Consider the following 22,416-nt stretch of genomic DNA (forward strand, 5'->3'; position numbering starts at 1 on the left):
CCTCAATTAAGAAAGGCTCACTCTTCTCTCTAGTCTAGTGATTCATCACTTTTAAAGAGCAGTCCGCATGAATTACGAGCTCTGTCAATTTAGTGGGAGTATAATGATCACAACCCACTCCGTGACATGATCCGAGATGCTTTCTGGAGGAATCGGACCACCTCTTTTAATTTACGTTCTCTGGTGTGCCAACAAGACTAATTGTATTTGTTTGGCCCCCTTGTGGTTTCACAAATGGTAGTGTCTTTTATGACAAAGACATACCCTTTTCTGAGAAGTCAAGTCAATTCCGTACTAATGATGATTACCTGATAACCCGAGTTATTGGTTCTACTAGCAGTAGCTGATAACCCTGGTTATGGGTTCTGCTGCGATGGGGATTGGGAAGCTATAACGCGAACCTTCCCACCGCAGCTGGAAATTCAGCTAGTTGATAGAAGGTAACGTATTTATAACATTAAAACAATTTTAATAAGTAAAATTCATTTTAATTATTAAATACTTACCTGCTATCGTTGTGTCCCAACTCCCAACCCACTCTTCGACTAACATTTTTGTATATATTGGAAGAAGACTGAAGGGTATCTATTTTTCCCTAAGTTACATAACACTATGTTATGGCCTAGTCTGTTTTGTTATATAGATGTTGGCTCCCTGCTTTGTTCCAGAAAATTTCCGGATGTTATAAATCACCTACAGAAGTAGTAGCTATTAGATAGCAGGTAAGTATTTTATTATTTAAATGGATTTTACTTAAAAAAATTGTTTTTATTCCAAATCGACAGAAACATGTGTTAGGTAAATCAAAAAACCAACTGGAAACTGCCCTCCATTTTACTTTTGCGCAATTAGTTGGTCACTTGGTAACTGTAGTGCTTTAATTAACAACTTTTTGCATTGCATATTAACGTCAACATGTTGGACTTTAACTCAGAATGCTTTACATTCCTGCTTTTATAGGGATGTAATTAAAACATTGGTTTCAATGTGATACAAATGCTTATTTATAATACATCTCTTTTGAACATCAATATTTACACAAACCTATCAAGGGGATTACATTTTGCTCAGGTGAGCTTTTGTGACCAGTCTTTGTCCGTCGTCCATCTGTCTGTCCGTCCACATTTGTTATTAAACACTCTAGAAGCCACATTTATTGTCCGATCTTTATGAAACTTGGTCAGAAGCTTCGTCCCAATGAAATATCGGTCACGTTCGAAACTGGGTTGTGCCAGGTCAAACACTAGGTCACTAGGTCAAAAAAAGGAATACTGTAGAAGTAACATTTCATGCCTAATCTTCATGTAACTTTGTCAAAATGTTTGTCTTAATGATATGTTGCTTGAGTTCAAAAGTGGTTCTGGTCCGTTGAAAAACATGGTCGCCTGTGGGCGGGGCTGTTTTCCTTATTTGGCTATAGAGAAACCTTGTAAACACACTAGAAATCACAATATTTGCCCAATCATCATGAAAGTTGGACAGACATTGGTTTTATTGATATCTCGGACGAGTTTGAAAATGGTCCAGATCGGTGAAAAACATGGCCGCCAGTGGGCGGGACATTTTTCTCTATATGTATATAGTGAAAGCATGTGAACACTCTAGAAGTCACCTTTTTGGCCCAATTTTTTATGAAATTTGGTCAGAACATTCGTTTCCTTGACACGAGAGTTGAGTTAAAAAATGGTTTCGGTCAGTTGAAGAACATGGCTGCCAGGGGGGTGGGGGCAGTTTTCTTATATTTATATTGTAAAAAAAGCTTGTGAACACTCTAGAAGTCACATTTTTTGCCCAATCATCATGAAACTTGGTGAAATGATTGGTTTTATATTATTTTTTGTAATGAAAGTTTTTTGTAACCAAAGTTTGATGTTTGGTAAGGGGGTCAACTAAAAATATAGGTCACAAGGTAAAATCTTACAAAAACAAAAACACTCCATATGCCAGAGTTGGTTCAATAATGTTGAAACTTGACCAGGATGTTTGTCTGGACAATATCTAGGTCATGTTTGACGTTTGTAAAGCTTATATGAACTGACTCCTCTCAGGTGAGCGAACTAGGGCCATCTTGGCCCTTTTGTTTCACGTTCTTAACACTCACTATGTTTCTCAAATTGCTCAACACTTTCTGTATATTAACAAGTGCCATAACACAGACATCTTGTTCAAATTTTATTAAAACATACCAGTCGCACTCTGTGTAAAGGGGTTTTAATGCTACACAGGCTTATCGGGGACGTCAAATTTAGCCTAACTTTGATGTTTGCTAAGAATACATTTTTTTAACGAAACAAATACTAAAAGCGAAAAGTGTCGCCCCTGAAAAGCCTTAGATTATCGTGTGTAGATAACAACATTGGTCCTAGCTATCTGGTGTTGTTGATACTTTATCAGCGTTCAAGATCTTTTGATTTTCTATCACCCTCTTTCTATTGAGTTTGATCAAGGTAACTTATTGTTACCTATAGACATACTGTAATTGTTATGTGGCTACTGAAATATGTATATATTTTATAATTACTTGAAAAGCTTCTGTAAGCAACTCATAATTTGCATATGATTTTTATCAAACATTTACAAAAAAAGTTATTAAGTGCTATAGCACATATTGTATAGGTTTCAAGATTGTATTATTTTTTAATAAATCATTTTCTGTTGTTTGAAATAATAAATAATGAAAGCTTCTTGAGCGCAATCCTGAATTCTAACTGTAAGTGAACACACTATTTATGAAAGCTTCTTGTTCTCATTGTCGGGGCTTTTTACATGTATGTCTGTGAGCTTAGTGTCAAATTTGTCTTACATAAATCACTATCAAACACTTACACAATGTACATAAGTTATTATTGTGTTTTTTATGGATTCCAGCGTTTTGCTTGAATAATTTCAAATTCTTGTTTGTTTACAGGTGTCTGAAGTAGGGTGCTGTTCAGTCCACATATTTGTGTTTGATGAAAACGTAAGTATTGCATTGTTCACTTTAAACTTAATTGCATTGTTAGGATTTGTTTCCAAGAAATATCTCTTGAAAATAAAATGCCATGTATTAACAATATACTACTTGTATTTCATCATGATGAATACATATTATTTAACTAATGGTATTTATTTGTTTCAAATATATATTTGTTTAGCTCACCTGATTGCTCAGGTGAGCTTTTGTGACCGGTCTTTGTCCGTCGTCTGTCCGTCCTTCCGTCCACATTTGTTTCTAAACACTCTGAAGGCCACATTTATTTCCGATCTTCATGAAACTTGGTAAGAAGCTTCGTCTTAATGAAATCTCGGTCACGTTTGAAACTGGGTATTGCCAGGTCAACAACTAGTTCAAAACAGAAAAAAACTTGTAAACGCTGTAGAAGCCACCTTTCATGCCCAATCTTTATGTAACTTTGTCAAAATGTTTGTCTTAAAGATATGTTGGTTGAGTTCAAAAGTGGTTCCGGTCCGTTGACAAACATGGCCGCCAGCGAGCAAGGCAGTTTTCCTTATTTGGCTTTAGAGAAACCTTGTAAACACTCTAGAAGTCACAATCATCATCAGTTGGTCAAAACATTGGTTTTATTGATTTCTCGGACAAGTTCGAAAATGGTAAAGATCGGTGAAAAACATGGCCGCCAGTGGGCGGGGCATTTTTCTCTATATGTATATAGTGAAAATATGTGAACACTAGAAGTCACATTTTTGGCCCAATTGTCATGAAATTGTGTCAGAACTTTGGTTTCCTAGATACGTGAGTTAAGTTTGACAATGGTTCCGGTCCGTTGAAAAACATGGTTGCCAGGGGGATGGGGCAGTTTTTCTTATATTTATATAGTAAAAAGGCTTGTAAACAATCATGAATTAAGGTCATGTAACATGCGAGACAACTCTTCTAAATATTACATTTAAGTTTACAGTTACTGTAGTTACTCCCCTTCAACTATTAATGATTACATAATAATACAGTGTAATTGTGTGTATCATTTATGTGTTAATTGTTATTCGAGGTTCAATGTTTTGTTTAGCTCACCTGATTGCTCAGGTAAGCTTTTGTGATTGTTTTTTGTCCGTCATCCGTCCGTCGGTCCGTTAACATTTGTTCGTAAACACTCTAGCCGGCACATTTCTTATCCAATCTTCATGAAACTTGGTAAGAAGATATGTCCCAATGATATCTCGATGGAGTTGGAAACTGTGTCATGCTGGGTCAAAAACTAGGTCACTAGGTAAAAAAAAAGAAAAACCTGTAAACACTGTAGAAGTCACATTTCATGCCAAACCTTCATGTTACTTTCCCGTCTGTAGATCTGCCATAGTAATTAGCACTTTTCTATGGAATTCCATAGACAAAAATATGGAATTCTACGGAAATCGATGGAAATCCATGGAATTTGATGGAATTCCATCCACTTGCACATTTTCCAGCTGAAGCTGTTATGGAATTCCACGGAATCTCGACTAAAATTCCAGCAGTAAAACTATTTTATGGAACAATAAAGACATAACTTCAAACAATAAGACGTTTTTCTATAAAGACTGGTTTGAACGAAGCATTAAATATGTCGACCAATTATATGACTACAGAATTAAGGATTTCTACTCTTTTGATAATATATGCTACATATACGGAATACCTTCAAATAATTTTTTGAAGTACTACACACTTATCAAAAGCATACCCATACATATTAAATCGGAAACCAATACAAATAATACACCATGTACTCAAACAACATTTGTAGAAAACATACTTGGAAGAAAAAACAAAAATAAAATATTTTACACACTACAAATTAAAAACCCTACAGAAAACTCCAAAATCCAAAATACATGGCAAGTTCTTTTTGGAGAAAATGAACTTAATTGGAAAAACATATTTACCATGCCATATAAAGCAACTATTGAAAGCACACTGAGAAATTTTCAATATAAATACATCAATAGAATTAAAGCTACAAATAAATATCTCTTTAAATGTAAATTATCTAACTCAAATCTGTGTGACTTCTGCAGTGAAAACATTGAAACTATAGAACATCTTTTTTGGGAGTGCAAACACATCCAGCCTATTTGGAATCAATTAATATCTTTTCTTGAACAACATCAACTAAACGTTAAACTATCTCTCTTAAATGTAAGTTTCGGAATTAACTCATTGAAATCAATAGACTGTAATAATATTGTGAATTTTATGGTTATATTAATTAAATATTTTATCTTAAACATGAAGTACAAAAAACAAGTACCAAATTTTAATTGTTTTGTCCATAGTCTTAAACTAAAAATTCAAATTGAGAAAGAAATAGCCCTCAGTAATGACACATTACACATCTTTGAACAAAAATGGAATCGGATTAAATTCTCATAATGTTTTGTCCACTTATAAACATTTCACTCTAATGTTAGTCTATCTCTCTAAAATAGTTTGTTTATTTTTTTTATTCTTATTTTTTCAGTCAGACAAGATCATTGTGAACATACAACAAAACACACAAGTCAAGTATCTTTTCTTTCAACTTTATACAATTCATCATATTTCATAACTATTCCTCTGTTGTTCTTTTCTTTTCTCTAAAAAAAAATAAATATATATTAGCATGTCTTGTATAACATGTCTGAACTATATTGCTTTGTACAATCACTATGTTGTATGATCATATACTTGTTTACATTGTATGTGTGATATTGAATAAAAAAAAAAATTCCTTGCATTTCCACGGAATGTATGGAGAACACCATGGAAAGTTGGACTTAGCCATTTTTTTAACTGAAATCGTTATGGAAAATAACATTTTCTTGGATGGAAATCAATGGAAAATAACTTACACAATTTTCGCTGGTTGTCTGAAATGTATTTGTAGTTTAATACATGTATGAATTTATTTGCATCATGTATTTTGTATTTAAAAGAAAATGCAATAAAGATAATTATAAATTTGTTCTAAAAATTGGAACAGTTCTGGAACTGTTCCATATTTGTGTTCTAAAACGTATGTTCTGGAATTGTTCCAAAACAGTTTTTTTAGAATAAATCCAGAACATTTGTGGAAAATGGCTTTAAGAACCATTCAGTTCTACAACAGTTCTAATGGGGAATACGAACACATTTAGAACACCTTTCACTTACAAATAGCCAAATAGACTTCATAGTAGCGACAGCAGCAGCAGTAGTAGTTGAAGATGTAGTAGCTGTATTAGTAGTAGTAGTTGTTGTTGTTGTAGAAGGTGTTGTTGTTGTAGTAAATGATGTAGTAGCTGTAGTGTTTTTTTATATTAGTAGAGGTTGTGGTGGTAGTAGTAGTAGTAGAAGTAGTAGCATTAACCGTTTCTGTAGCAATAGTAGTAGCAATAGATGTAGCAGTAGTAGCACTTGTTGCAGTAGTAGCAGTTGTTGCTGCTGTTGCTGTTGTTGTTGTTGCTGCTATTGTTGTTGCTGCTGTTGCTGTTGTTGTTGCTTCTGTTATTGTTGCTGTTGTTGTTGGTGGTGGTGTTGTTGATGCTGTAGTAATTAAAGTAGTAGTTCTGCAGAAGTATGAATAGTTGTTACTTTCAAAGCAATTTGTACAAGTTTAAATTCCTTAACCCTGTCCAAGTGGTATACACACTGTTTTTCTCAATATCAAACTCAGCCAGTCCAGGTTGTCAAATCACAATCTATCTGATAAGCCCAGCGTGTGCCGTGCACCAGATGTTGGGTATGTTTACTGCAAATCTATTGGTTATAAGATATAACAGCCTTTTCTAATTGGCTGAATTCAAATACATAAAGTTTACCTGTTAGATTGAAACATGAACTATGGTGGACAGTCTGTTTGAGCAGTCTGTCTAGGAATAGAACAACAACTGAAGGTTTGTGATTTTTATGTCCCCCACTATAGTAGTGGGGGACATATTGTTTTTGCTATGTCTGTTGGTCTGTTGGTTGGTTGGGTGGTCTGTTGGTTGGTTGGTTGGTTTGCGCCAACTTTAACATTTTGCAATAACTTTTGCTATATTGAAGATAGCAACTTCATATTTGGCATGCATTTGTATCTCATGAAGCTGCACATTTTGAGTGGTGAAAGGTCAAGGTCATCCTTCAAGGTCAGAGGTCAAATATATGTGGCCAAAATCGCTCATTTTATGAATACTTTTGCAATATTGAAGATAGCAACTTGATATTTGGCATGCATGTGTATCTCATTGAGCTGCACATTTTGAGTGGTGAAATGTCAAGGTCAATGTCATCTTTCAAGGTCAAATATATGGGTAAAAATTGCGCAAGTAATGTCAATTCTGCAATATTGAAGCAAGCAATTTTATATTTTAAATGCGTGTGTATCTCAAGAAGCTGCACATTTTGAGTGGTGAAGGGTCAAGGTCAAGGGCAGCCTACAAGGTCAAACATCATATAGGGGGACATTGTGTTTTTTAAACACATCTTGTTATTATTTCTAAATATTCCTTTAAATTTAATCATTTTATGACATTATTGTAGACCTTTTTATGTGATATTTGAGGTTTTTAGTATGGCAAGTATTAGTTTAAAAGCAGCTGTCACCCAAATTTTCACTTAGTGGAGTTTGCAGATTGAAAAAGGAAGTAATAAGACCTATGTGGAGAAATTAATTACGTTGAATGTAGTATCGGAATTTTATCATGCAAGGTTATGGAACTGAGGCTAAAGAAGTTTTGTACTGTGCATGTTGAGCACTCAATGTTCATTAATGGTGTTAATGTTAATTATTATCCCCTGCCATAGGTGGAGGGATATTGTGTTGGCGTTGTCTGTCCGTCCTTCCATCCTTCCGTCTGTCCGTCTTTCCATCCGTCCGTAGCCATATCTAGGAAGTGCTTTGGCAGATTTCACTGAAACTTGGTATGAGTATGTATATGGATAAGAGGATGATGCATGCCAAATGACATTGTACACCATTATTTAATAACAGAGTTATGGCCCATTGTATCTTGAAAAAAATGCTTTTTTGTGTGTCCAAGGCCATATCCTGGAAGTGCTTTGGCGGATTTCATTGAAACCTGGTTCGAGTATATATATATATGGATAAGAGGATGGTGCACGCCAAATGGCATTGTACATCATCTGTTAAAAACGGGGTTATGGCCCTTTGTATCTTTTAAAAATGCTTGTTTGAGTGTCAAATATAATACTTATGTGTCCAGAAGCATATTGGCGGGGGATATCAATTCAACGTATTTGCTTGTAAATAAAAAATGAAACCAATTGAATTGGTTTTTAGGTATCTGAGTATGCATTTTCATACCAATATAATTACACATCATTCTAATTATAGCAATACTAAATTTGTACTAATCATACCAACAGATTAAGTTATGCTTAGTGCTTTGCGATGTAATCACTTCATTTTTAATTCTCTTTCTAAAGACCATTTAACAACTTAATATTTAAAACAGTTCATGAATTACGTTCCCTATACATTTTCATTATGTGCTTTAATTACCATTGACCAGTTTATGGAAGATACTGCAGAGTTTGGCAGGGAAATAATCCAACAGCAAAGCGGCTCTTTAAGCGCATTTACCTAGAGGACTTACAGGGCCACAAATTCATGGTAAATATTGTCATGCCCTGGGCTAGATAAGTTATTTAATGTTAACCACCTGAAAGTATTTTGTCTTTTTGGAATTCAATATATTGGTCTATGTCAGTTACACTTTTCTGGATGTAACTTTAAAAGTTCTAAGTATTTGTTCATGAAACTTGAAACATGAACAGATGACAATAAGGACATTTTGCACGTCATTTCATGTTGTTTATAATGCAAGAATTCTGGTTGCTATGGCAACAAACATATTTAACAAACTTAAAATAGTGAAGTTTAACAGGTAGGGGACCATATTGCTTTGCAATCTCTTGTTATAGTTTGTATGTAAATAACTCTTTGCTTTAGACATTTTTATGATTTTTTATTCTGTAGAGCACATGTGAGCAGTATACAATGTACCTCATACTAAAAAGGACCCGGAGGTAGTGACTGGTGTTCAATATTCTCAGAAGAAAAGGGAAATGACAGTGGAAGACTTGGACAATCATTTTTAAAAACTAGCCTCTGTGTTAAGCCTGGCAGTCTGTGGCTGGTGACATGTTTTATTTTGGTTACTTCTTGTATAAAAAAGACCAGTTATTTATTTTGTGAATTGTATTTTGTGTTTGTTTTTTGTCTTAATGTATTTGTGTTTTTTTTAATTAAGGAATTTCAGTACTGAGCATAGTATAATAAATAACAAACTTACAACAGTTGTTAAAGGGGCCTTTTCACAGATTTTTGCATTTTTTTAACTTATTCATTTAATGCTTTATATTGATACATGTAAACATTGGATCGTAAAAGCTCCAGTAAAAAATCAAGAAAAAAATTAAAAAAAGGAAAAGAACATTGCCCGGGGCAGTTTTCGAACCAGTGACCCCTGAAGTCCTGCCAGAGTCCTGAAGTAAAAACGCCTACTGATCTATTCCGCCGAATACACATTCTTGACGTATTTTATACCTTATATAAGCAATCTTCGTAGTTTCACAAAATTTAACAACAAAAACAGAACTCTCCAAATTATTCAATCGTTTCGCGTTGCAACGCTTTATAATTTTTAGGTTTTAAAATCGTCAAAAGATGCATATAATGGCTATATTAGAGCATGGTTAATGTTCAGTATTACTGTTTCCTCACAAATATCATAACTTAAACGAAAAATTACGAATCTGAAACAACTTTTTTCAATGTTGTCAATTTACCAAAGCGTGAAAAGATCCCTTTAATTTGTTAAGTATTATTATTAACTATGCTCAGTACTTGAATACTGGCTGTCTGCATGGGAATTTTTTTTCTTGAAAGTTGGTTTCAGACTTAAATGTTTGAAGTTAACCTTCGGAACTTTTCTAGGATTGTACTGGAACACATCAACTAGAACTGAACTTCTGTTATCATACTGAACGTGTTCTAGAATTAATAAGGAACAGTTGTTGAACGTAAAAATTTATGAGAAAAAACTCTAGAACAATTGTGCGTGATGTGTGTGTGCATGTAATTTTGTGTGTTTATGAGCATATGTGAGAAAGGAAGTATACTTTTCATAAGAGAAATGTAAAATTCTACTTCTATGTTTTATATTGTGCCTTTTATAAGTTTTTCTTTTCTCACCTGTATATGCGTTCATGTTTATGGATGTGTTTTTGAATGTGTGCATGCATGCCTGTGGTTAAGAGAGTTGGTACTTTATGAAAATGTAAAACCACACATTTTTTAATAAGTACTGTGACTGCATGTGTGTGGTTAATGATTGATGTCAGATCTTGTTCTTGTTTAACTTCTATGATGAAACCTTTGGTTACATTCACATTTGTTTTTCAAAATCAATAAAATGCCTTTAATCTATAATTATTTTTTTTCTATTTTATTCCAGCTTTTTATTAAATTCCATAGCTTTTCACGGAATTCCACGGCATTCTATGGAATTCCACGGAATTCTATGGAATTCCACGGCGTTCTATGGAATTCCACGTCGTTCTATGGAATAACACGGCGTTCTATGGAATTCCACGGCATTCTATGGAATTCCACGGCATTATATGGAATGCCACTGAATTCTATGGAATTCCACGGCATTCTATGGAATTGGCAGTTTTCCTTATTTGGCTATAAAGAAGCCTTGTAAACACTAGAAGTCACAATTTTTGCCCTATCATCATGAAAGTTGGACCAAACATTGGTTTTATTGATATCTCGGACGAGTTCTAAAATGGTCCAGATCAGTGAAAAACATGGCCGTCAATGTTCGTGGCATTTTTCTCTATAAGTATGTAGTGAAAACATGTGAACACTCTAGAAGTCACATTTGTTGGCCCAATTTTCATGAAATTTGGTCAGTACATTTGTTACCTTGATACCAGAGTTGAGTTAAAAAATGGTTCCGGTCAGTTGAATAACATGGCTGCCGGGGGCAGTTTTCTTATATTTATATTGTAAAAAAAGCTTGTGAACACTCTAGAAGTCACATTTTTCGCCCAATCAGAGTTCCAGATAAGGGTCGTATTTTCGTAATTACGAATTATTTTCAAGTCCGTTACGTATTTATTTAAAAATCTTGTCGTACCATTAAGAATTACAAAATCAGGTTACGCATATTATTTTAACATCGGTTTGTATCGATTTGTTTGAGAGAATTTTGCGTATTAAAGATATTTTCGGTGCTTATATATAATGGTTATCGGGTTTGTTTAACAAAGCGCATTTTTTCCAATAGAAGCGGCGTGTACAGTCTCTCTGTCAAAAACAATTGCGGCGCCCAGAGAGCGTCTTAAAAAACTGCAAAGCGTGCAAAAACATGCTTAAACATATTGTACGCAAAGTGAACCGAAGTTGAATGTTAAGAAAGACATTATAGAAAATATCTTATACGATGTTGTATGTTCAGTTGCCGACACAGTCGGAAAAAGCTATAAAAATAAACGCGACACGACGGGTCCAAACTTAAACAATACAAACAATGAACGAGTGAAAGAGACAATTCCCGTTGCTAATCGTTGAACAGATTGATAGGGGGGACCCGTTTTAATTGGGAAATATGTAAAAATTCATCGAAGGCATGCAATCTAAGCACAGTTTGGGCTTATGAAGGTATTTGAAAAATAAACTAGACTAGACATTGTTGAACTCGTATAAATAAAGTTGCTAGTATGTTTATTTTGTTTTATGCATGAAAATAAACATTATTCATGTTTAGGTTATTTTGAAAAGTTAAGAATTATTTTCCAAAACATAGTAGTAACGTTAAGAATACAATTTCAGAGTTAAGAATTATTTTTGAAGATCTGGTAGTAACGTTAAGAATTTCATAAAACCTTATCTGGAGCTTTGCAATCATGAAACTTGGTGAAATTATTGGTTTTATATATATCTCTCAGATGAGTTTGCAAATCGTCCAGATCGGTAAAAAAAACATGGCCGCCAGGGGGGGGGGGCAGCAGTTTTCCTTATCTGACTAGAGAGAAACCTTGTGATCGAACACTATTAAAGTATCATTTTTTGCTTTATCATCGTGAAACTAAGTGAATACATTGGTTAAATTGATTTGTCGGACAAGTTGGAAAATGGCTCAGATCGGTGAAACACACTTTTAGCTCACCTGATTGCTCAGGTGAGGTTTTAGAATTGGTCTTTGTCCGCCGTCCAATTGTCCACTTTTGGTTTGTAAGTACTCTAGCATTCACACTTCACAAGCATTCTTTATGAAAGTTGCTGAAATATCACAGTCAAGTTTGATAATGAGAAAAATCACATAATTAATGCCATAATTATTGCCCTTAGATTGTCCAAATTTTCATTATATACAAAATCCTTGTAAACACTAGAGGTCATACTTGTGTTTCAGATTTATGAATCTTGGTCAAAATATTTATTTGTGTTAGCAAAGTTTGATGTTTGGTAAGGGGGGTCAACTCATAATATAGGTGACCAGGTAAAATCTTAAAAAAACAAAAACACTCCATACGCCAGAGTTTTGGTTCAATAATGATCAAACTTGACCAGGATGTTTGTCTGCAAAATATATAGGTCAAGTTTAACGTTTGCTAAAGATTAAATGAACCGACTCCTCTCATGTAAGCGAACTAGGGCCATCTCGGCCCTTTTGTTTGTATTTAGCATTGCACTTGACACAGCATCCATATGTTTGTCATCTGTCTGTACATTCCCTGTCTCCTGATGGCCTTTTGCTCTTAAATACAAGCATATCATTCTAGTGACCCGCAAAACTTTCAGGGTAAATAAATTACTGGACACCATGTGACCAACGTTCATATAAGCTCGAGATCCACATGTAAATCTCAATCATTTTAGCGACCCGGTCGCAGGATCTTAAACACGGCTGAACATTGGCTTGGTAAGTGACCACTTGGCATGCTCTTGATTTTTTTTTTAATTTTGATTTGAAATTTGTTAATTGGGTTTCTTGTTTGTTTACTACAATATAGTATTTATTCAACTTTAATTGAATGGTGGGCTCTCTTTAAAGCCCACATTTTTCATGACGATGCCAATACGCACAAGAAGTGGTAAGCAATACGATGCCTTGTCTCTCTCTGCACACAGTGAACACAATTCAGTTCCTACCATATCTGACACAAGTAATTTGAGTGATTAAGGGTCGGAGGACACATACGAGATAACAAAAGCCCCATTGCGGTCAGTTGTACGCAACATAACGCATAATGATGAAGACCGAGGAATCACAAAAACGTGTTATGTACCTTGTATTGACAAAAATAACAGTGGCGGACACAAGGTGGTGTCAGATAACATTGTTGACTTTATCAAGCTCACTCCCTAAACTGTGGACAAATAAAAGGTATTTTTTTGATTATATAAACCAACTATTTCGATCCCTACGCATGGTATAATGCATAGCTCTGATAGCGATTGTTTCGAGGCAGTAATGCTCAGCCCCTTATTGTTTTACCAAGGTATTAAAGCCAGTGTATGCTTTTTTTTTCTGAAAAATGGGCAATGGATGTTCATACTGTATTGATGATAGTGTAAATATGCATGGAACAGGGAAACATGTTTAAGTTACATGGACATAATAAGTAAAAAATTGAAATCTTTAGGATTTATCATAAATGATGAAAAGTTAGTAAAAAAAATCCTACTCAAAGAATAACATATTATGGTGACATAATTGATTCTGTCTTGTTCATGGTTTTTCTGCTTGAAAATAAAATTTGTAAAGTTAAAAGTTTTGATGAATATTAAATTTTTATTGACAAAGAAACTGATAAAGATCAGAGATCTAGCATCCTTTATTGGTTTGATAATAAGTACATTTGTTTCAATATTATAAGGACCACTGCATTATAGAACTTTAGAAAGATGTAAAGTTCATGACTTCAGGCATTGAAAGTAACAACAGATTTTGAGACAATTATTACTCTGGATGAAAAAGCACAGAATCAAATCAATTGGTTGCTCATGAACATTGATTTAAAAAATGGCAGGAAAATAAGACCAGACCGTATAGTTTTCACTATACAAACTTATGTTTCATGTAAAGCTTATGGCTCATTTTTGTTGACACGAACCAAGCTTCTGGTGGGCTTTAGTCGAGCTAAGAATCACTGTTTCATTTCAATTATTTAGAGCTGCTTGCAATTTTCTTTGCATTGAAGATCTGGCTTTGCAATAACATGTATTCATGTAGCCATACAGAGCGACAGTACCACAGCTTTATATATATCTTACAGTACCACAGCTTTATATATATCTTAATAATATGGGTGGTATGAATTCTAAAGAAATGGATAAATTAACGAAAAAGATATGGACATGGTGCATTAAAAAGGCTTTATATCTTTCTGCTTTTCATTTGCCAGGCATCTCCAATATCCAGGCAGATTATTTTTCAGACACCTGAATGGAAATTAAAAACATCAGGGGCTAAAAGATTGTTTTGACAGTTGATGAATCCAAATATAGATGTTTTTGCATCTCGATTGAATAAACAATTGGCCAACTACGTGTGGACCCCAGATCCTGAAGCCTTATAAAAATGCTTTTCTTTTGACTGGTCAAAATGGAAACCCTATATCTTCCCTCCATTTCCTTTACTCGGCATGGTGTTGAATTAAATAAAGTAGGATCAGGCTAAAGCAGCATTGTTAATATGTCCATTATGGTCTGAACAGACATGGTTTCCATTGTTTTTGGACTTGCTTGTTTCTATTCCTGTCAGGTTGCCGTGATACAAGGAACTACTTAACCTTCCTCACAAGAACGAGTTGCATCCGATGAAAAAAACATCTGCAGTTGGTTGGAGCGATTGTGTCTGGAGAGAAGTGCAGAATTTCGGCTTCCGCAAACGGCTATCGACTCAGTCTTCCAAAGCTGGCAGCCAGCACAAGAAAACAGTACTCATCTGCACGATGGCATATGTGGTGTAATCTCCAGATGTGCAATTCCATTACACCGCTGTGACACTGACATAATATCAAAATTGCTTCATTAAAAAAAGTTTAAAAAGTCGTATATTGTCATATGTGTCATAAGTCAGTGATTTTATAGACGGTCCAGCTTTTAAATCCTTACATTGTTTTAAGTTTTAATATACTTCAAAAATTTATGAAGGGTCTAAATAGATTCCTCCCAAACCTAGGAATGTTGACACTTGGGATGTAGGAGAGGTACTAAATGTTATTGCCAAATGGATGCCTTTACAATCCCTTTCATTGAAACTTTTTAACATTTAAACTTGTGTCTTAAGTGGCTCTGTGTACTGCAGCAAGAGCGCACTCTCTGAAGGCTTTGACAATTGACCATTTGTGTATAAAGGAAGATGTTGCAATTTTTTATGTTGGTGAGCAGTTGAAAACAACTAAACCATGTACAAATTTTGTTTCCAAAATTATGTTCGTACACAGTCTGTGAGAAAAGATTCTCAATTGTTTGTTTCTTTTAAAAATTATAAAGCAGTCTCTACACGCACTTTGACTCGTTGGTTAAAAATGTACTTTAATTAGGAGGAATAGACATTGTTAAATATAAGGTAACTGGTTCATTCTTATCGGCGAGCATCATCATCTGCAGCTTCATGGGCTCGGTGTAAAATGTCCGAAATTATCCAGACAGCTAATTGGTCTTCAGCGAAATTTTTTAAGGAATTTTATTTTAGTAACTACCAGAATTGTGTATTGAGTTCATGGTAGTAAGATTTAAACATATTATATTCAATATGTTTCATATTGTTATGAATTGCTTTAAGCAGGTTTGTTTTTGATTTGTATCTCTTTTCTGCATAATATTGGTCAACAAATGCAATATTGTTGTTATGTTAAGATGATGCTTAAGTATATGGAGCAAAGTAATATGTCACATTGTGGAATCTGAAGGGAATTAAATGTAGTTGGTTATATTTATGTTGTCTTCACTTTAAACATGCTTGTATATGAGAGCCATAGGCCATCGAAAATAATGAAACCCGCATCCAAGCAGTTTGCGCTGGATGGAGGTACATTATTGGAGAATTGCCGGAGGCCGAAATATACAAGCACCCACCCTCATTCTCCCACCATGTTTTTATTGATAAATATTTACGAGGAGTTTTGTGTAACAATACTTACACAATGATACATTTGAAATAAGGATTAACATATGCTTTTTTAATAATGTAATATACATATGTTATCATTTGGGTATTTTCTAAGAAGCCAGGCGACATAAATTGCTTATAAACTATGAGATTTGCATGTAGATCTCGAGCTTATTTGTATGTTTTGTTATGTGGTGTAAGTCATTTTTTTACCTTTAAAGTGCGACTATTTTGCTGGTCACTAGAGTGATATGCTTGTATATTAATTTGGCCTCTGGCCATTCTCCGATAATGCCCCTCCATCCAGCACAAAATGCTTGGATGGTGATACAAGGATGTGAGCTTGTAAAGAGGTCTCCATACCTGACAGGTTGGGTTTACTCCACATACTTGAATTTACCCCACACATCACAATATCAAACACACATGAAAAATATCTTTCAGAGTACAAAGAAGCTGGAAATTGAAGCTTTAATTTAACACATTTCACATCCCACATGAAAAAATAGTTAGAAAGGTAGGTATAGTGGGACACACTCTGGGTCCTTACATAACACAGAATAAGGCAAGGAAGAGCCTCATAAAACTTCAAAATACACAGAGAGGTCCTGCTCTCTAATAAATGTTTTTTTTTTGTTAAATAAAAAATGACTTTGCATTAACAATTAACTAATCTTGATGAAAGTTTAGTTATAGCAAGATTGAAAAGTAACTTATCTAAGCATTGACTTTGTGGCTAGTCATATCAAGGTCAAGGTTAATGCTAATAAGAACAGAAAAAAATAAATACGCGATGGATGGATATATTGGATTCAAAACTTGTTTGAACAAAACATAAATGGAGACTTGTTTTGGAATGCCTTTTAGGCCGGTTGGGGCAAGGTCAGTGTCACTGTTAATCAAAGAAGAAAAACACTATTCACTCACTCCACTCAATAAAGTTAGTATGGGTAATGGTGTTAAATGGAAATCATATGTTTAGGTAGCTTACATGCAAACCTACAATGTAGCTTGCGTTTAAAATAGTCCAGTTAAGTAAACTTCAGATTCACTTATACAAAAATAGGAACATTGTTTTCGGTGAATAACTCGAGTTTGTATTACATATGTTGTTCCTTTCTGGATGGCTGTGCCATCATTTCTGCAAAAAATAAATACTTCATTCACAGTTTTATGCACACGTTGTTGTACTTGCCTAATTGTGACCCCACTTTTTTGTAGATGATAAGGGTAGTCCAAAAAGACTTCCGGTGGCATCCTTCATGGGGGATCGACGCGGGGGCAGTTATGCACTACACGAAGAACATCCCTCCCCGCCACCTTGCAGTAATTATGGTTATAGTCAGTACAACCATTTGTTGTTTAACCTTTTTCTGCTCAGAAGCAAAGTGAAAATCGCAATATGCAACCAGCATAAAACCATAACAGTCTGCAAGTAACTCGCAGTCAGTTAAGGTTTCAAGCCTTTTGCTGCTCATCAGTAAATTTGTTCTGGAAACGAAGCCTTTAAAACTTTACAATTTATTATAAGTTATTTTTAGATGGTGATTGCATACTAATACACATGAGTTTTGGGTCTGGGCTTTGTTTTGGTGAAGTAAATTTTTACAGGTAGTACAACCTAGAATACGTACACCTTTTTTTAGCTCAACTGACAACAACCTGCTCATGGTGAAGTTTGTGAAAACCTTTTGTCAGTTATTTGTCCTGTGTTGTCTGTTAATCTTGGTATGTCATCTGTCTACATTTTGAACATTAGAGGTCACATCTATTTCCCAATCCTCATATAATTTGGTCAGAACATTTGTAACTATGAAATCTTTGCCTAGCTTGAAACTGGGTCACTAGGTAAATTTAAAGAGAAACCTCACGCACCCTCTATTAGTTGCAGATTTTTATGCCCCCGGATCGAATGATCGGGGGTATATTGTTTTTGGCCAGCCTGTCATTGTATGTGTGTGTCCCAAACTTTAACCAATACTTTAACCATGGTCATAACTTTTGCAATATTCAAGATAGCAACTTGATATTTGGCATGCATGTGTTTCTCATGGAGCTGCACATTTTGAGTCGTGAAAGGTCAAGGTCATCCTTCAAGGTCAAAGGTAAAAAAAACAAATTCAAAAACTTTTACCAAAACTTTAACCTTCATAAATTTTGCAATATTGAAGATAGCAACTTGATATTTGGCATGCTTGTGTATCTCATGGAGCTTCAAATGTTGAGTGGTGAAAGGTCAAGGTCATCCTTTAAGGTCAAATGTCAAATGTATGCCTTCAAAGCGGCGCAATAGGGGGCATTGTGTTTCTGACAAACACATCTCTTGTTTCAATCATTATGAAACATGCATAAAACATTTGTCTAAAATTAATAAAATATCATTTGAGTTTGAATATGGTTCCAGCCAGTTGAAAAATAAAGCAGCCAGTGGGTGATACAATTTTCCATATACTCTGCAATTTTGGCTGAATTCTGATTTATTTGCACTCTATAATGCTACATACTTTCAATGAGTAGATTTATGGTAAGTATCTGATGTGTCAATGTTTCTGAAACGTATCCTCCAGTGTTAATTAAGACACGCATGCAATTTATCCTAAATATATATAATTAATCTTGTTTATTGAATTGTTATGAATTATTTTTGCAGATAATCATTTTTTAGCTATCTATTTTTTGAAAAATAAAGAGCTATTGTCATCACCTTTGCGTTGGGTGTCGGCATCGGCGTCCGTTTAAGTTTTGTGTTTAGGTCCATTTTTCTCATAAAGTATCAATGTGCATCATAACCATTAATCCCTGTCAGTGTTCCATCTAGACCTAACAAAGGGATGTTTATAAATTTTTGATTTGTTCAGGCACCATCTATATGAAAACAAGCAATTTTTGATTGGTTAAAGGGCGTCTGCTCTTTCGGCCCCAAGCAAGCTCTGTCGGCCCCTTTTTTTCAGGCTCATTCGACCCGAATTTCAGGCTCATTTGGCCCAAAGACCGGGCTTTTTCGGCCCCATTTTTAATTTGAATAATTCGTTGAAAATATGTTGGTCGATACTCTTTAAAACTATGGAATATTGTTTTGTATATAATATTTTGTCACGTAATCGTTCATAGTTCATGGACGACACATAGATTCTAGCAATGTTCATTTCTCTTAAATTACTGGTGTGTAGCCTATCATTTAATATCTTGTCATGCGTGTATTGTCATGATGACGCACTTTGCATTAACTACCATTTTCCCGTGTTGCATGGAACAAGTCCGTCCATTTCTATTAATGTTAATTTCTCTGCATAATGTGGGATGAACTATTCAACAACACCATATATCAGTTTATAGTCCAATTTAATGTCTAACATACTAATATTTCAGTTATACAAAAACGTAGTGATTGCTACATGATTGTGTCTTTTTCCATCTGTACACCTCTGGGTATAAACGCTAACTGAACTCGTTCCCTCTAACATTTGCCCCGTGAAACTCAGTTATGAATCCCATTGGTCAGTCTTAAATAAGCTGGTTGGCTAGATTACTAAGAACCCCATTTGGTCAGTGTTCTATGCGTGCTTATTGATTGGATAGATTACTTAAGATACTGAATCAATGAAGCAATGGGAACGGGATAAACAAACCACTCAAATATTTACAAGCTTTATCACACCTTTTGATGAGAGATTTTACTGTATAAACACTTCTGCTTGACCAATACAAACATACCCGACCTTGTGTCAACTATACTATTCTTTAATCTCTCCCTCATCGATAAGCTTATTCGTATATATCTGCACTTTGTTTTCTACCATACTGTGACGTTTCCTACCATAATGCGACATAATACTGATGATGAAGATAATAGTCCGCTTGCCGAACTGCAAAAACATTTGAGAAACAAACAATTCGCGGATATCCAGTCAAGCTCCAGTGAATCATATATGATGCATTACGATAACGGTAATTCACAAATCTCACCTGTACGTAGGTTTGAAAATGATTCTTCAGATGATCAGATGCAAATCGACGCAGTAGCGTTAAGACACAAAAAAACGAAAATTGACCAAAAATACTTCACGTTCAAATAACGCCATGAAGAAAGCAATTTTCACATGCCTTCAGACAATGGCTGAACACGTGTAAACGAATGAACAACAAAGCAAAACGATTAGATGTCGAGACTTAAAGACCCCCCAATTTTTGTATATAGAGAAATATGTTTTGAATGTATATGTATTAAAGATGTAAATAGAGGATTATAGAGGACGCTATCGTCCGATTTTGATGATGTATCGTCATTAGCATTTATTCCCGGGTGTAGAATGAAATGAAAATGTCATATTTAAGTATACGAAAAAAAGCCAATTACCCATGCTCAATAGCGAATAGCTTGAAACGTAGCTGTATGTTGCGGGTATTTAGAAATTAACATAACAGAGGTCAGTTCGGACGGAATATATAATGAAGTTTGAATAATTGATTATGGAAATATGGTTTAATTTCCCCAATGTAGTTCCATTATCGGGAACACGTGTTGATTTGTATTAGTCCTTGATAAACAATTTGGCTCGTATTACTTCAAACCAATATATTACGAGTTCCATTTCAGATATGGTATATAATGAAATTTAAATAATTGCTTAAATAAGTGTAATTCCAATTGTCCAAGGTACATATCAGTTACAAGTTCAGATGAAATGTGTATCGAATGTGTATCGGGGTTTACATAATTGATTATAGAAGTGTTATTTTTCATATTGCCAATGAGGTTTGTCCATAGATAACATCTGGTTATATGATCAAGTATGCTTAAATAAATGAGGTTTCCTGTTCCCAAAATGATAATTGTGTATTGCACCTCGATCAGGTACAAACATGAAGAGAAAGGTCTCACCTGTCCAAACGACGCAAAATACCTGTATCGTATATCGATCTAATCCTTTTGACCAACGCTTTAGTATGTTTGCACATAAGACATTATACAAATATACGCGTATCGGACCAGCATATGATAACACACTTGACAATGACATGAACTAACGCTAGCTTATTATCGAATGAAGCCATTGTCTAACATACCTGCACCTATGCCAGGTTTTATGATCTTTATCAGGTTGTTAAATACATGTGTGATGTGTATTCGGATCAACATATAACAAATAGGGGGGTTTAAGATTATAAATGGCATATTTAAGATTATAAATAAAACATAATCTTACAGAAGAATTGTGTCTGTAAAATTTGAACTGACAATATAATAAATTTTAAAAATTGGCAGTTTATAACTATGTCAACGATTTTACTTTGTTAATATATGTTCAAGCTTACATAGGAAAATAATGTTTATGTCGAAAATCTTAGCTAGTCAGTTTGCATAGTCACTTACATGTATTGCATCATCACCTTAATGTTTTATATATGCGAAATTGTGAAAATTGTTAATATTGGATGAGACTATAATAATAATAAACTCATATGATAATACATTTTATGAATTGACATCACGAACCACATACTTTTTTAAAACAATAATCAATTTTATTGCATATGAAATCAGAGTAAAAAAATGGTTCTTATTGACAGCATTCACTTAATTACTTCGACCCCGTCTTTCATTATCGACTGAAACCATTGACCAGCACGCGCACCTATGTCCGGTTTAATGATCTTTATCAGGTTGTAAAATACATGTGTCACCAGATTAACAAATTGTAATCAGGCCATAAGATAAATCCATGTTTGCAAGTGTGCATTCTATGTCTCAGTTCTCATTTAAAGAAATTAATTTTTCCGAGAAAAGTTAGAATTGTATTGTTAGTATTTGTTACCAAAAGTATGCTTATTATGTCGGCTATAATAGATTTTGTTGATATCCATATACAATTTTCTTATATTGTTATTTTTATAAAGGAAACATATGTAAATTAAAGATTGTATAAACGAAAACATATGTAGATTATAGATGAGAAATTAATCCGAAATAAAAAAAAAACTTGTGAGGGGCGAGAGGAAAATCTGTGTTAATTGGACATTAATAAAAAATCGATTATATGGAAAATTAATTGACTTTCGAAAATCTTAAACATTATGTTCAATAGAGTTTGCATAAATATTACCTGTATTGCAGGTGCGATGCTGCCATCTTTTACAAACGTCACATGAAATGCCATGCTGCTGCGAGCGAACGGCCTTCATACAAAACCAACTCGCGTCCTCCTCCCTTAATCAAAAACACTAACACTTACATTTGTTATAATTTAACACAATGCAATACCAAATTTCACAGCGCAATTGTATAACTAGAAGCCTAAGAACAACATAGATAGTAAAATGATTTATGGTACCAATGAACAC

At 34.4% G+C, this 22,416-nt stretch overlaps 1 protein-coding gene across 1 annotated transcript in view; it reads left to right on the top strand.

The window, feature by feature from the left end:
- Positions 1-2,904: 2,904 nt before the first annotated feature.
- LOC127855131 (uncharacterized) overlaps positions 2,905-22,416 on the top strand; it is a 188,405-nt gene continuing 168,893 nt past the window's right edge. The window contains exons 1-2 of the mRNA XM_052390515.1: positions 2,905-2,959; positions 17,296-17,400. Of these exons, the coding sequence (XP_052246475.1) occupies positions 17,296-17,400 (105 nt within the window). The 5' untranslated portion in view covers positions 2,905-2,959. The remainder of the gene's footprint in view (positions 2,960-17,295; positions 17,401-22,416) is intronic.

The sequence above is a fragment of the Dreissena polymorpha genome, chromosome 13 (assembly GCF_020536995.1).
Source record: "Dreissena polymorpha isolate Duluth1 chromosome 13, UMN_Dpol_1.0, whole genome shotgun sequence".
Taxonomy (NCBI): domain Eukaryota; kingdom Metazoa; phylum Mollusca; class Bivalvia; order Myida; family Dreissenidae; genus Dreissena; species Dreissena polymorpha.